At 55.4% G+C, this 16,136-nt stretch overlaps 1 protein-coding gene across 12 annotated transcripts in view; it reads left to right on the top strand.

The window, feature by feature from the left end:
* Nucleotides 1-16,136, top strand: part of MYO9B (myosin IXB) — a 109,899-nt gene that overhangs the window by 81,886 nt on the left and 11,877 nt on the right. For 10 of the 12 annotated variants that reach the window (XM_070462258.1, XM_070462224.1, XM_070462248.1 and 7 more), the window contains 11 exons: nt 606-719; nt 2,079-2,118; nt 3,191-3,313; nt 4,766-4,846; nt 6,873-6,983; nt 8,887-9,009; nt 10,111-10,260; nt 10,343-10,509; nt 11,418-12,323; nt 13,428-13,500; nt 13,677-13,795. In XM_070462258.1, the coding sequence (XP_070318359.1) occupies nt 606-719; nt 2,079-2,118; nt 3,191-3,313; nt 4,766-4,846; nt 6,873-6,983; nt 8,887-9,009; nt 10,111-10,260; nt 10,343-10,509; nt 11,418-12,323; nt 13,428-13,500; nt 13,677-13,795 (2,007 nt within the window). The remainder of the gene's footprint in view (nt 1-605; nt 720-2,078; nt 2,119-3,190; nt 3,314-4,765; nt 4,847-6,872; nt 6,984-8,886; nt 9,010-10,110; nt 10,261-10,342; nt 10,510-11,417; nt 12,324-13,427; nt 13,501-13,676; nt 13,796-16,136) is intronic. The other 2 variants (XM_070462261.1, XM_070462260.1) reach the window with 1 other exon arrangement.

The raw sequence follows: 16,136 nt of genomic DNA, 5'->3' as shown, positions 1-16,136 counted from the left end.
CACCCTCGGGGCTCTGCCGGGCCACGCTGTGATGGGGCTGTACTGGGTGCTGCAAGGAGTGGGGCAGCCTCCCCGGCCCCCACCTCCAGATGCCAGTCAAGCCCCCACCGCACTCGAAACAACCAAGCGTCACCCCAGTTATAACCCTGTGTGAGTTCCACTTCATTCCTCCCAAGGCATTTCTTGAAGCCGACAAGGAGGCAGACGTGTAGCCACAGAACCATCACGAGAAACCCATCTGCTTCCCACAGAACCCTCCCGGGTCTCCTGTTTTCAGTGGCCCGTGGGTACTTTCTATAGACTCCAACAGGCTCAAACACGAGGCCTTTTCCAGTGATCTGAGATGCCCTGTTGCAAATTTTGTTCAGCCCCACATGTCCCCAGCCCCTCCCCCACCGCCGGAGGAGGGCGGACCCTCCTTGGGGTGGCCAAACCCTGACTTCTCCATGCAGTAGGGAGTGGCGGCAGCCTTCAGCCCTTCCCCAGGTTGCATGTTTTGGCTCCAGTGGCCTGGAGACGGTCCCGACCGTGCCAGGGACCCTGAGGTGGCGGGCCCACTGCTCTAACCCCATCTTCTCTCTGTCACTGCACCCCCTCCCCCCCAGCGATTTGCATGACCAAATCATCCGGAGTATCAAAGGATTGCCCTGGCAGGGTGACGACCCCCGTAAGCTTCTCCAGTCCCTCAATCGGCTCCAGAAACCCCGCACCTTCATCCCGTGAGTCCCCCCCAAGGTTGTGGGCATCCCCCTCTCCCCCACAAGTGCAACGAGCGCCTCCCCGCCCCAGACACCCCCCCACCCGACCCCCCGCCTCCAGGGGCTTCCCATAACACTGAATGAGCCGCTGTCCATGCCGCGCTGTCTTGTGGTTCTGTTCTCACGCCAGCCATTGCTAAGTGGTCCTCGTCATACTCCCATCCTAGTGTCTGCACCCTGACCCAAATCCTCGCCAGCCCCCCAGTGTCCAGCACAGCTTCCCAGGAATGCTCCTGCCACGAAGCAGCTGATTTTCTGCCCCCAAACCTGCCGAGCAAGGCTTGCTTCCCCCCACCCCAACCTTTGCCACTATGAGCTTATAAAGAAGCCTCAGAGGCAGGGTGTGCAATCTTGAGGACCTCTGTGCATCCCATGACCCTACTTTGTGGGTGTGATGCAGTAGAAAGGGCCGGAAGCCACACAGATGAGATTTGGACCCCCCTTATCACTGTATGACCTGAGTGCTGTGAGCATTCACCCTCTGTCTGCAAAGCAGGGGTAACAGTTTTCATACCCTCCAACCCAGCAGGCAGCCACCTCAACCAGTGGGCACCAGCAATTGCTTAGGGCTCAGGCCGAGGAGAGCAAAGCTTGTGCCTGCAGTGATGCCTGTTTGCAAAGTCATTTTTATGATGCCTCATTCCACCCCACGGGGATAAACGTGAAACATGACACAAAGAACCTCAGAGCCAAGCCTCTGGCAGATCTGCAGGGAACCATTTCCTCAGCAGGTCTTAGAAACTTCCCAGGATGCAGTTTTTTAAAAAAATCTTTTCTTGTCTGCAAGATTCCATTAAGTGTCTAAGAATGTGCGGGTGCCCCCCCCCACCTCGGCCAAAAAGATCAGCTTTTGTTTTTAACCTGCTGCCAGTTCAAGTTCGTAAGGCACCCATACACCCAGGCCCTATCTCAGTTCTTTGAGAGACAGACCCCTGAACCGGCCACCAGGGCAGGGGCTCCAGAAGGGTCTTTGGACTGCTTTGGGTCCCAGCATATAGCAAGTAGAGCTGGGACACCTGGTAGACCCGGCTGCATGGGGTCCCTCGGAGCCCCCTTTGGGACATCTCACAGTCATTCTGTGAGATCCAGCAGTGCCCCCCAGACACCCAGGAGCCCCCACCACCTCAGGGGCAGCTGCTGGCCTGGTGGGGCGTGTGCACAGTCCCTGGCGAGGCGGCGGCCTCGTTGCACTTGTGCCTCCGGACTCTCGCTCTCTCTGTTCTCGCTCCATCTAACCCGCAAGGCGTGGCTTGCTAAACTAACCCAGAGCCAGACACTGTGTTCCTTCTGTTCACAAAACCATTTTTAATATTTTGACAGGAAAAGTAAAGGTATCAAACAAAAGCAGATCATTCCAAAGGTAAACACACACAACACCGCCCAACACCGCCTCGCGAGCAGCTGGCTCGCATCATGTTTCTAGAAAGCGGGGTGGGGCGGGGGCTTTTACCTTCTCGAGCTTCTCTAATTCTTTCTCTTTCCTTCCCTCTCCCCTTTCCCCTCTAAAAAACTGTTTCCTGTTGAAATGACACAGAGGGGTCTTTGTTTGGGTTTTCTAGAAGCAGGACCTGTGATGTGGTCTCTGCACAAGTGGTGTACAGTGGGGAAGTCCCAGGAGAAACCTGAGGTGGGGGAGGCCAGGAAGTGGGCTCAGCCTGATCCCGGGGAACCCAGGAGTGTCAGCCGTACCTCAGAGCTTACCTCACCGAGAGGCGATGGGACCCTCCTATCATATCCCCACATTGGGTGTCTTTAGCTGCGAGCCAATCCAAGAGGGTGGGATGGGCTCGTCAGCGCCTGGGCATCCAGGGAGAGGAGGCCTGTCAGCCAGGGTGGTCCTGTTGGGAAGGGGGCAGCTGTGCATTGCTGGCAGCCTAGACCCCAGCAGCCAGCCTTGGCTGCACACCCAGGCACACCCAGGCTCCCTGTCTCATCTCCACGTACAGCGTGCTGAGGGATTCTGAAATCAGAAAGCGAGAGCAGCCGCCCAGTCCACTCAGTCTGGCCAGCAGGTGGGACAGCACTAGCCCCCCACCTTCTATCGACAGTGAGGGTTGGCCCATGGGAGGGCCGGCTGGGTGAGCACTCATAGCAACATGGGGTGCTTGGCACGCCTCGAGCTGCACGGAGGGAAGCCAGCACTCCGTAGCTCTTGGTTGCTGGGCACTCAGGCCACTAGTGGCCGTCATCAGCCCTCTCAGAGGCGGCACCATCCCCAGGTTGCAGCTCGGGCTCAGCCCCCCAGTCAGGTCACCACCGCTGCCCGCCAGGCCCTCCCACCCCAAGCCCGTCTCTGACAGCACAGCCCCCAGACTGAGCCTAAGAGCTGCCACCCCAGGGGGCATTGTCCTTGCTCTGGGGCCGCACAAGGTGCCTCCCAGTGCACCCTGGGGTTTTGGGAGGGCAGGCCAGACCCTGCGATTCTGTCCTAGAACCTGCTGGACTCCAAATCCCTGAAGCTGATCATCAGTATGACCCTGCACGACCGTACTACCAAGTCCCTGCTACACCTGCACAAGAAGAAGAAACCGCCCAGCATCAGTGCCCAGTTCCAGGTGGGTGGCCCAGGGGCGTGGAAGGGGTGCTGAGCTCTGCCTGGCACTCACGTGGCTGGGCCAAAACTAACCTAGCACAGGGAGCTTCTCATTATCGCCAGCGTTCCTGACCGTAGCACCGTTTGCCATTTGGGGTTGGGTCATTCTCCATGGTGAGGGCCATCCTGTGTGTTGTGGGGCATTGAGCAACATTGCTGGCCTCCACCCACCAGACGCTGGTAGCATTGTCCAGGCATGACTACCAAAACGTCTCCAGATAGTGCCAAGGCTCCCTGGGGGAATACAGTCACCCTTGGTGGAGAACCACCAACTTAAAACAGCCATGAGTGAGCGTGTGAGTTAATGTGAACACTGAACTGTGTCCTTAGGTCACATTTCCCTTTTTCCCCTGGTTGCCAGGAAGCTCAGGGACACTTCTTTCTTTCTTCAGTGGGGTCCAATGGCCAGGGAGGGCTTCTCTGGTGGCTCAGTGGTAAAGAATCCACCTGCCAATGCAGGAGATGCAGGTTGAATCCCTGGGTCAGGAAGATCCCCTATAGGAGGAAGTGGCAACCCACTCCAGTATTCTTGCCTGGAAAATTCCATGGTCAGAGGAGCCCAGTGGGCTACAGTTGATGGGGTCGCATGAGTCGGACATGAGTTAGCAACTAAACAACAAATGGCTGCGGGCTTTCACCATGAACTGTTCTGTTCCTTCCCATTCTCCACAATCTAAGTCTTTTGCTTCCACTTCAGCTTTTATATATATATATATATATATATATATATATATGTATGTATAATTACATCATTTAGGAACTCCCACTGTACCCTTTTGTAAACAGCAGGCCAGAGACCAAAATCACTACAACCATGATCCCTTCTGAGGCTGACTTTTTTTTTTTAAATCAGAGAATTTAATGTATGGTACTGGTTAAACAGGTACTAGAGGACTGAGAAGGCAGAAGGGGAACAGAGAAGGAACATTGAGGTAGTAACCATGGGCAGGAGCTTGTACCTCTAAGGCTGAAGGAACAAAAGGAACAGTTTGGGATTCTTAGAATTTAGGCACTCGGAAGTGAGGCCCTGCAGAGCTCAACCTCTGATAAGAGGGTGGCCGCCAGCTGGTGCTGACATTTCCGTGGCGGCAGGGGGAGACGGGTTCTGTTACTAACCTGGGTTCTTGGCCTCCTTTGACATGGGATTTAAATCCCTAGAAAGAGTTAATCTGGTTCCACCACCTTCCCCTCCCCTTTCACCTGATACCGAAACATGGCGGCCCTCGGCTGCAGGGACCCACAGCCCCCTTGGGGGCCCTCTGGGGTAGCACAGCCTCCTGCTGCAGCCTCCCTTGTTCCCTGTCAGCACAGATACAGCCCCGTTGATGCAGGAAGGTGACCTGGATCCCCTTCCCTTGAGGGACGTGCCTCTGAGGGGGTCCCAACTCAACACCTTCCCCCCCTCTCTCCTCAGACTTCCCTGAATAAGCTCCTGGAGGCACTGGGGAACGCAGAGCCCTTCTTCATCCGCTGCATCCGCTCCAACGCGGAGAAGGTAAGGGACTCCCCCATCTCAGGGGCTGCGAAAGCCAAGCCCAGGTCTGGAGACTGGCAGGGAGTGTTACAATGTGTCTAGGGGTGGGAGTCAGGAGGGGTGGTCAGGAGTCCTGGAGGAAGCAAGTGTCCACACAGGTTTCAGGGACTGGAGGCTGGTTCTGCTACCAGCCAGGGTTCCTGGCCTCCTTTGACATGTATTTTAAAAGTGCTTTAGCCAGCCAGGGGTGGCAGGGATCAGCAGGAGGCAGCCAGGGCCATCTAGTGACCAGCTAGGAACAGAGAGACATCCTCTGGAACACGGGGGATTCCCCGGTGGCTCAGCGGTAGGGAATCCATCTGCAATGCAAGAGACACAGGTCGAAGATCCCCTGGAGGAAAGCATGGCAACCCACTCCAGTATTCTAGCCTGGAGAAACCCATGGACAGAGGAGCCTGGCGGGCCAGTCTGGAGGGTCACAAAGAGTCAGACATGACTGAAGCAACTGAGTATGCATGCGTGCACTGGAACATGGAGGGGCCCCAGAGAAATTTGGCTTGAGGATGGACAGGTCAGGGTGCTCTTCAACTATATCCCCAAAGCAGTCAGTGCAGAAAATGTGCCAGATGGGAGAGGCTGAGGTCAGAAAACAGGAGCCCAGAGCCTGCTGCTCGTCCTGAACTTTCTGGGAAGACAGCACCAGTGGGGGCCCCAGCAGCCAGTTCAGCCCCTGCTGCCAGGCTTTCCTCACCCCAGAGGTCCACTGGCAATCCTGTGCCCTCGAGAACTTTGCTGGAGCCATTCAGGACCTGGGCTCTCTGCCGGGCACGAGCGGATCTCTGAGCAAGGACATCCTGGTGACTGTTCGCCCACACTGTCTCTACTCTTCCTGCTTCCGTTCCTCTTCCCTGCCCCTGGGATGTTCCGCTGACCTCCAGAGCCCAGCTTGGCCCTGCCAGGCGCCAAGGCTTCCATACCAGGCGAGGACCTGGCCTCAGGCTCTCTCCTCCTCCCTCACCCCATTCCTGGTCCCCCAGGGATGGCAGCTCAGCAGTTCCTGTCCCCGCCCCCACCTTCCACCAGCTGCAGATTCAGACCCACTTTCCCCACCTGTTTGGATTTTGCCTCAACATTGGACAGCTCAGAAAACACTCCAACACCTGCTCTGGGCAAGAGCCATGCCCACAGCTTATTCTTCACTGTTGAGCATCTGTCCTGTGCTCTTTAGGGTATTGAGTAGCATTCTCTCCAGTCTTGGGGAGCCCACCAGATACCAGAAGCACCTCCTGCCCTGTCATGACATCCTTCGCCTCATGCCTTCCCTTCCTTCCCTCCACTTAAAATAACATGCACCAGCATGGAGTCCAGGCCGCTGAGCTCTGGGCTGGAAGCTCACTGAACCCAGCTCGTTTCAGCCTCTCCTCCCCCTCACCCCCAGCCCTCCAGCAGTAAGCACCTCCCTGCATACCTGTCCATGGCTTTGGGCTCTCCTTTCTCCTCGGGGTCTTCACCTAGCTGCTTGCTGCCCCCCTCCCCTACCTGTCCTCTTCTCAGCTCTCAGGACTTGGTCCAGGGTCCCCTCTCCTGTAACACCTCCCACGGCCCAGCCATGTGTTCTTTCTGCTGGATCCCCAGTACTCATCCTGATACCTGGCACAGAATATGAGTCCAGCACAGGTTTGGGAAGGGGCCTTTAGGAAATAAATCTTTGCACAAATTTATCTTAAGTTAGGCAGTGAGAAGTAGTATCTGTCTCCCGGACAGCAGGGAATAGAGTAGATCAGATGCCATGTTTCCTAGAAGAGATGAATGCCTCAGGTATCACTGCTGAGCAGCCCCACCTCTTTATTTCAAAAAGCATGACTGGAGGAAAGAAAAAAAACCAGGTGCCCACAGCTGCCAGGCTGGGGACAATTCCCAGACCAGCCCCGGCCCATGGGTGTGCGCTGACTGCATCCGTATCTGCAGTCCAGAGGGATGGCAGTCACATGGGAATCAGCACCTCCTCCCAGGGCTTCCTGTCCCTGATCGCTCAATCCCTTTTCAGAAAGAACTGTGTTTCGATGATGAGCTGGTGCTGCAGCAGCTGCGCTACACGGGCATGCTGGAGACCGTGCGGATCCGGAGGTCAGGCTACAGCGCCAAGTACACGTTCCAGGTAGGACGCATTCATGCACGTGCATGGCTGTCTGGACACTGGCCACCTCCAGGGAGAACGCTTCTCTGGAGCCTGAGCCTGGCAGGTTACTTTCCATCAGGGTTTCTCCACCCTGATACTGATCCCTGAGTAGGGAAGATCCCCTGGAGAAGGAAATGGCAATCAACTCCAGTATTCTTGCCTGGGAAATCTCATGGACAGATGAGCCTGGCAGGCTGAAGTCCATGGGGGTCTACAAAAAAGTCGGACACGACTGAGCGACTAACGACAATAACTGTTGGTATTTGTACCGGATCGTTCTTTCCCATCGTAGACGGGGGTGGTGCCTAGTTGCTCACAGGCGGCGTGTTAAACCGACAGGGAAGAGGGAGCCACACAAGCAGATCCCTGTGTAACTTGGCCCTTTATTGAGCATTTCTGTAACAGGCACTTTTTTTCTTTCTCCAATCTTTATTTTTTTCTTAATATATATATTTTATTGAAGTATAGTTGATTTACAGTGTTTCAGGTTCACAGCAAGGTGATTCAGTTATATGTATACACATGTATTATTTTTCAAATTATTTTCCATTATAGGTTATTACAAGATATGGGCTTGTCTCTATGCTTACAATAGACACTTTTATACCCAGCTCTTTTATTCTGCCAACCAGCTGCAAGGGGGCCCTGGTTCCTATTTTCTCAGTTTGGAAACTGAGACCCAAGGAAATGATGACTTCAGGGTACCTGGGCTTTCTAGAAACACAGAGACTGGGCTTTCTAGAAACACAGAGACTCACTAGTAACCCCAAATTTGTGAAGACCAAATTTCAACAGATTCTCCACTGTGTCACCATTGACAGTTGGGGCTGGGTCATGGCTCTGCGGTGAGGGCCACCCTGTGCACCATTGTGTGTTGAGTAGTATCCCTGGCCTCCACCCACAAGATGCCAGGAACACCATTCCCCTGAGTTCTGACAACCCAAGATGTCTCCGTTTAACACCAAACATCCCCAGGGGTTAGCACAGCCCAGGTGGAGACCCCTTGGCTTATGTGGGGAGCTGGCAGCAGCTGTGCAGTGCTTGAGTGAGCACTGGGCCTGAGCCTAGAGCTGGAAGCACCTGATCCCCATTCCAGGGTTACCTGCGTGGCCTCAGGTACGTGGCTGCATTGTGGCATGCCTCCCCTTCTCATCCACAGAGATGGGAATATCATCTTTCCGATCTGCATAAACAGGAAAGGCACATTACCAGAAAGGGAGAAAATGCTGGTGTGTTTCACTCATGATTGGCTATTAAAAATTCAGCATAACTGTTTGCTTAAAAAGGGCATACCGGGACTTCTGTGACGGTCCAGTGGTTAAGACTCCATGCTCCCGATGCAGGGGGCACAGGGTTGATCCCTGATTGGGGACATATCATCTCATGGCACAGCATGGCCAAAAAAGGTCAGGGGGCATACCTTGGGAATTTTCCCAGTGGTCCAGTAGTTGGGATGCTGCTCTTCTACTTCAGGGGATGCAGATTCAACCCCTGGTCAGGAAACTTAGATCCCACATGCCATGCAGTGAAAAAAAGGCATACCTCCAGCTATGGTTCAGCCCTCTAATGAATCACAGACTGTGAGCCCCCCAAGGTCAACTTCATCTTCTGACTCTCCGCCAACAACGCCAGCACCCAGCAGGTCCTCTTGATGGTGATCACTCTCCACCGACTGAAAGATCCAGTGCTCTGTGTCTTTGACACTCTTTCTTAAGCTTCAGACTGTTTCAGAAAGTCCCAGACCTTAGTTTTGTCAACACTGTTCACATCAGTCCAAGTTTTGGCTTTGGAAATGACTTGACCAGGGAGTTGCTAGAGCCCTGCTCTTTCTGGTGGCAGAAACCCTCACATAGATTCTCCTTTCTTACCCAAAATCACCCAGGATTTCACGGAGCAGTTCCAGGTGCTTCTCCCTAAGAATGCCCAGCCCTGCAGGGAGGTCATCTCTGCCCTGCTGGAGAAGATGGACATAGACAAGAGGAGCTACCAGATCGGCAAGACCAAGGTCAGCAATCGCAGCCCTCGGAGGGCCCTTGTACCCATGTCTTCCACTCCACATGGGGTCCTCTCACAGCCCACGCCACTCCCTGGAAAATGAGGGCTCTGCTGAGGAAGTACGTTTCTTGGGGTGCAGCATGTTATTTCTTCCTGGAAAGCAGAGGGACAGACCTAAGGTGTGGGGCTCAGGCATCAGTTTCTCATTTGTAGGCTAGGAGCCATCATACCATAGCACAGGGTGTGCAAGGGACTGGTCAGAAGCCTTTGTGATGGCTCACAGCTCCCCAGCAAGTTAATCATGTAGAGTTAGCACCTGACCCAGCAGCTCCCCTCCTAGATATAAACCCAAAAGAACTGAAAACATGTGCAAACGAATCCTAGTACATGTACATTTATAGCGGCACAGTTCTAGTCACAACTGCCAAAGGGTAGAAATAGCCCATGTGTCCATGAACAGATGATGGATAAATCAAACATGGGCCATTCACATAGTGGAATCTTATTCAGCTCTGGATGAACCTTGAAAATGTTACGCTGAGTGGAAGAAGCCAGGCACGAAAGGTCCTATAGTGTATGATCCAGTTTATATGAAACGTCCAGAACAGGTAAATTGATAAAAACAGAAAGCTGGGGCTTCCCTGGTGGTCCAGTGGTTAAGACTCTGCACTTCCAATGCCAAGGATGCAGGTTCAATCCTGGTTCGGGGACTAAGATCCAACATGCTATGTGATGTGACCCCCCCAAAAAAAATTTTAAAAATAAGACAAAGCAGATTAGGGGTTGCCAGGGCCTGAGGGAGGGGGACTAGGAAGTGACTACTAACAGATACGGAGTTTCCCTTGGGAGTGCTGACATGTTTCATAGCCGGATAGAGGTGACAGCTGCACGATATCATGAAAGCACTAAGTGCCACCAAATTATTCACGTTAAATGGTTCATTTTATGTTATGGGAATTCTGTCTCAACGTGTGTTTTTTTTTAAAAGCTCCTCTTGGTCAGGTCAGTAGTCAGTACACCAGCTCGGCCTCGCTCACTACCAAGTGGGCTGAGCAGACCTGAGGACAGGGGTGCTGGAGGCCTCGCTGACCCGTCCTCTGCCCGCCCCCAGGTCTTCCTGAAGGAGACCGAGCGGCAGGCCCTGCAGGAGACACTGCACCGAGAGGTCGTGCGGAAGATCCTGCTGCTGCAGAGCTGGTTCCGGATGGTGCTGGAGCGCAGGCACTTCCTGCAGATGCGGCGGGCGGCCATCATCATCCAGGTGCCCGCGGGGCCCGCGAGGCGGGGCGCGAGGGTGGCCGGGGTCACGCGCACCCAGCCCCTGAACGCCCCCTCCACTCTAGGCCTGCTGGCGGTCCTACCACGTCCGCCGGGCACTGGAGAGGACGCAGGCGGCCGTGTTCCTCCAGGCCGCGTGGAGGGGCTACCGGCAGCGGGCAGCCTACCGGCGCCAGAGACAGAGCATCATCCGCCTCCAGAGCCTCTGCCGGGGGCACCTGCAGCGCAAGAGGTGAGCAGAATGGAACCGAGCACCCCCCAGAACATTCCACCCACCCACTCAACACTCAAGCGCTACCTGAGATAGCACCTGACCGGCAGAGCTGTCAGGATGTCCCTGTCTGGATGCAGGGAGGCCAAGGAGGGGCTGGCAAGCGTCTAACCAGTCTAGGCACACTGGGCCCCAGAGAGACACTCCAGGGCTGATAGGTGGCACCTATGGCAACCCCAGGTCACCATTGGTGGCACTCAGTCTCTGCCAGAGGACCGCCCCCCCTGCCCACTGCACTTGCCCACCCCCAGTCACTGAGCGGAACACCGGAACTCGGAGGGTTCAGGCCACCGGGACCAATCCTCAGGGGGCCTCCTTGTCCCCACTCACGGCGAGTCCACCCGGCCAGGGACCCCAGAGGAATTCAGGGGGTTCTGAACAGATCCCTCCTGCAACCAACCTAGTAAAGTTCCCCCTGACCCTGATGGCTCAGACGGTAAAGAGTTCCTGCAGTGCAGGAGACCCAGGTTCGATACCTGGGTCAGGAAGATACCCTGGAGAAAGAAATGACTACGCGCTCCAGTATTCTTGCCTGGAGAATCCCACGGACAGAGGAGCCTGGCAGGCTACAGTCCATGGGGTACAGTCCATAGAGTCAGACCCGACTGAGCAACCAGCACTTCTCACTTTTTTCACTGAACCCGTTAGGCAGCAGTGCCTATGACAACATGAGGCTATTCCTGTCTCCCCCTTTGCTGGCTGAGGATGGGCCCACCTTTCCAGAAGCCTCTCTGGGGGCCAGGGTCTCACCCTTTGGCAGAGGGGGAGCCTGGCCCCCCAACCCTGTACCTGCAGGTGGAACAGGGCTCCCCAATGCCCTGGGTGGATTTGCTCCTGAACCCACCTCCTTTCCTCCCCTGCCCCACCAGCTTCAGCCAGATGGTGGAGGAGAAGCAGAAGGCTGAAGAGAAGGAGAGGGAAGCCGAGCAAGCCTCGAAGGAGGAAACCGCCGAGGCCGAGCTGGCCCAGGCAGCTGGGCCAGAACCTGAGCAGGGCCTAGAACCCTCCACGGAGGGTGAGCCTTCGGACCTGGAGCCTGAGGTGTGGCCCAGTGACGGGGCTCCCCCAGCTGAGAGCTGCCAACCTGAGAAGGAGGTCCCAAGCATGGAGAAGGTGCCCCCAACCCAGAAACACACAGCTGAAGGTCGCGAGAAAGTGCCCCGCAGCCGGGAGAAGCGTGAGTCACGGCGACAGCGGGGGCTGGAGCACGTGAAGCTCCAGAACAAGCACATCCAGTCCTGCAAGGACGAGCTCACCCTCAGAGAACTTTCTGGAAAGGCTGTCCCAGGGTCAGAGGAGAGCATCCCAGAAGACAGAAAGGAGGGCAGGGAAGATGAAAGCCCTTCGGGTGCCAGGACTGAGATGGAGATGACGTCCCCCAAGAAGCAGCCTCAGGTGCCCCCACAGGCCACTCCAAGCAGCCCGGACTCGGGAGAAGCCCAGGCTGGGAGCCCCAGGCCTGGCCACGAGGAACGACCCACCAGCCTGGCCCTGGACAGTAGGGTCGCCGTGCCGGGACCCAGTGCCACCCCAGAGACCCCCAAGGACAAGAGCAAGCCAGGGATCAGCCCCAGGGCCCAGGAAAGGCCCAGCAGTCCTGGAGGCTCCACGCAGATTCAGCGGTACCGGGATGCTGACACTGAGCGGCTGGCCAACGCCGTGGAGATGTGGCGGGGCAAGAAGCTGATGACCGCGGGCAGCAGCTCCATGCTGAGTCAGTCCCTGGACCTCAGCGAGCGGCACCGGGCCGTGGGGGCCACCCTCACGCCCACAGAGTAAGCCTGCACCCTCCTGTGTCCGAGCGGGGGCTGGGGCTGCCAGGGGAGGAGGGGTGGCCGCACAGCCGTGCCCAGCATCGTGCATCTCAGAAACACGTGCAGTTCAGTGCCGAGAGCCGACACCGGGTGGGCAGCAGTCCCGGGGAAGCAGGGCACCCGAGGGAAGGTTGGGAAAGACGAAGCCCCTGCCCAAATGAACCCTATTCACACAGGAAGCCTGCAGCCTTGTGGGGAGGGGGTGGGGGGCCCCTGCCTGGACCTCAGTTTCCACATCAATGGGTGGGGATGATTGCGCATATACATGTAGAGGTTGAAGGAAGAGCTCTCGACACACCTGGACCCCTTCTTCTTGTTCATTTGCTAAGTTGTGGCCGATTCTTCACGGCCCCATGGACTACACCTCCCTGGCTTCCCTGTCCTTCACCATCTCCCAGAATTTGCTCAAACTCATGTCCATTGAGTCGGTGATGCCGTCCAACCATCTCATCCTCTGTCGCCCCCTTCTCCTCCTGCCCTCAATCTTTCCCAGCATCGGGGTCTTTTTCAATGCTTTGGCTCTTCACGTCACGTGGCCAAAGTATTGGAGCTTCAGTATCAGTCCTTGCAGTGAATATCCAAGGTTGATTTCCTTTAAGATTGACAGGTTTGATCTCCTTGCTGTCCAAGGGACTCTCAGGAGTCTTCTTGAACACCACAGTTCAAAAGCATCCATTCTTCAGTGCCAGCGTTCTTTATGGTCCAACTCTCACGTCCATACGTGGCTACTGGAAAAACTGTAGACCCTGGACCCCTAGTAAGCTAAATATCAGTGACTCCAAGACCCAGCCCCTTGTCTCAGAGGCTAGCTTCTCCAAAGGAAAGAAGAGGTGGAGAAAGACAAACTTTCTGCTAGGACAGGCTTTCTTGGCCTCCGTATGACAGGCCTCTGGGGCTGGCTCCATCTCTGTGGTGGGGGCCATCCCAAATACTGTAAGGTACAGAGCAGCATCCCCGGTTTCCCCCCACCAGATACAGGAGCACCACCCCTCCCCCAGTCCTGACAACCCCAGATGTCTCCTGCTCACCCTTGTCAGTAAAAGCCACATTTCTGTGATCTCACAGGGAGAGGCGCGTTTCCTTTTCCACGAGTGACGTCTCCAAGCTCCTCCTGTCCCCATCCCAGGCCAAGACTCAGGTAAAGCTTCAGGCAGCGGTTCCTACCCCTGAGGGTCCGAGCCCACCTCCCTCTCAGCTGCCCTGGTACCACCAGAAGCAAACGGTGGATAGAATGCGCGGCGGCACGGGGAGAATCCCTGCTTTCCCTCTAGCAAGGCCACCTGCCTATGCTCACCCAACCCTGCTCCCCTACAGCCTTCTGCCGAAACAGATGGGGAGCCCATCACAAAGAAGCTGGCCATCCAGAAGAAGAAGTCGGCCGACGCAGCCTCAGGGACAGACACCAGCCTGTCCCCAGGCTCTGCTGATTCTAAGTAGGTGTAGGGTTTGGGGGTGGGCTTGGGTACACCCAGGGTGTCCAGGGCCTTCAGTCCCAGAGCAGTCTAATCTCCTAAGCCAATCCCACTCTTGCTGCTGCTGCTTTTTTTTGGCCACTCGGTTTGCAGGCTCCTAGTGCGCTGACCAGGGATTGACTCTGACCCCTCAGCAGTGAAGGTGCCGAGTCCTCACCACTGGGCCGCCAGGGGATTCCCATAAGCCAGTTGCACTTAGGAAGCGCAGTTGGCCTGGAGAAGGAAGTGGCAACCCACTCCAGTATTCTTGCCTGGAAAAGTCCATGGACAGAGGAGCCTGGCGGGCTGCAGTCCATGGGGTTACATGACTGAGCATGTGTGCACGAGGTGGAGGGAGATGGGTTGGTAGCAATAAACTGGTAGAACTAAAAAAAAAGAAAAGCGCAGTTGGGGGGAATTTGCTTAGCATTTCCATAAAGAGAGACCACATGGGGCACAGATTGTTGCAGCATCAGGATGAAATGATTCCCATTGAATCCTGGAGCCAGTGTGGGTCACCTCCGCTGAGGCCACAGGCAGTGTCCCTTTGGCCATTTGTGGAATCATTACTGGGCTTCCCAGGTTGCACCAGTGGTAAAGAACCCACCTGCTAGTTCAGGAGACATAAGAGACTCAGGCTCAATCCCTGGGTCGGGAAGATCCCGCGGAGGAGGGCATGGCAACCCACTCCAATATGCTTGCCTCGAGAATCCCATGGGCAGAGGAGCCTGGTGGGCTACAGTCCATAGAGGCGCAGAGTGGGACACGACCAAAGCGATTCAGCACGCGCAAACGGAATCGTTACCAGCTCCCAGCACCCCGATCCCCACGTCAGGGAACCCTCCAGGTCTTTGAATTGCAAAGTCTGGGTCACAGCTTTATCCCCAAAAAGTCCCTGCCACGGAGATGTAGGTGGTTCAGAGAGCAGAGGGATGGGGCTCTGGGACAGGGGAGCCTTGATCCAAACACTGAATGGAAGCCTGAGGATAGCGAGGAGTGGACTGCAGTGGGAAGAGAGAGCCCCCCACTCTGGGGAGACCCCCACCGCCAAAACAAGGTGCCGCAAACAGGGCAGCTTCAGACAGTAGGAATTTATTCTCTCATGTTTCTGGAGGCTGGAAGTGTGAAATCAGGGTGTGGGCAGGGCCGTGTGTCCCTCCAGAGAATCTCAAAGAGGGACCCCTCCTTGCCTCTTCCAGATTCTGGGGGCTACAGGCACTCCTTGGCTTGTGGCTGCACCCCCTCCCCGACTCTCAGCCTCCATCTTCACATGACATTCTTCTCCTCTCCCCTGTTTCTTCTCTTTTCTGGCTACGCTGGGTCTTGGTTGCTATATGGAGGCTCAGTAGTTAGAGTGCATGGGCTTAGTTTTCATGAGGCATGTGGAATCTTAGTTCCCCAACCAGGGATCGAACCTGCGTCCTCTGCATTGGAAGGCAGATTCTTTACCACTGAGCCACCAGGGAAGTCCCTTTCTGTCTCTTATGAAGACAACTTGTCACTGGCTTCAGAGCCCACATGGGTAATCCAGAATGACTCAGAATCTTAAGATCCTTTGTTCAGTGTCTTAGTCCACGCAGGCCGCTGTAACAAAACACCACAGACTGAGCTGGAGGCTGGAAGTCCAAGATCAAGGTGCCAGCAGATTTGGTATCTGGTTCATAGAGGCCTTCTCACAGCATCCTCACATGGAGGAAGTGGCAAGGGAGCTCTCTGGGGTCTCTTAAAAGGGCACTAATCCCATTCATGAGGGCCCCACCCTTGTGACCTAATTACCTCCCAAACTATCACACCATCCCTAACACCATCACACTGGGAGTTAGGCTTCAGTATACAGATTGGAGAAGGAAATGGCAACCTACTCCAGTATTCTTGCCTGGAGAGTCCTGTGGATGGAGGAGCCTGGTAGGCTACAGTCCACGGGGTTGCATAGAGTCAGACATGACTGTGTGACTTCACTTTCATGTTCATACAGATTTAGGAGGACACATTCAGTCCACAGCATTTAGTCATATCTGTAAAGACCCTTTTCCCAGATAAAGTCATGCTCATAGGCCCTGGGGGTTAGCACATGAACAAATCTTTGGCAGGTGGTCATCATTCACCCCATCACATACCCAGTATCCATAGTATATGATTTTGGGTTTATTCTTTGAGTCCCCCCCCAGTAAAACCCTTGTGCCCATAGAATTACCTTGGGGGAGGGAGGAAAGGGAGGTTGTTTCCTCCCTCTTTTGCTGTGCAGGCTCTTTGCTGTGGCACATGCCCTTCCCTAGTTGTGGCTTAAGGGCCCCCAGGGCATGAGGGCTCAGTAGCTGCAGCG

Source organism: Odocoileus virginianus, chromosome 3 (assembly GCF_023699985.2).
Source record: "Odocoileus virginianus isolate 20LAN1187 ecotype Illinois chromosome 3, Ovbor_1.2, whole genome shotgun sequence".
Taxonomy (NCBI): domain Eukaryota; kingdom Metazoa; phylum Chordata; class Mammalia; order Artiodactyla; family Cervidae; genus Odocoileus; species Odocoileus virginianus.
This window is presented reverse-complemented; position numbering and strand designations above follow the sequence as displayed.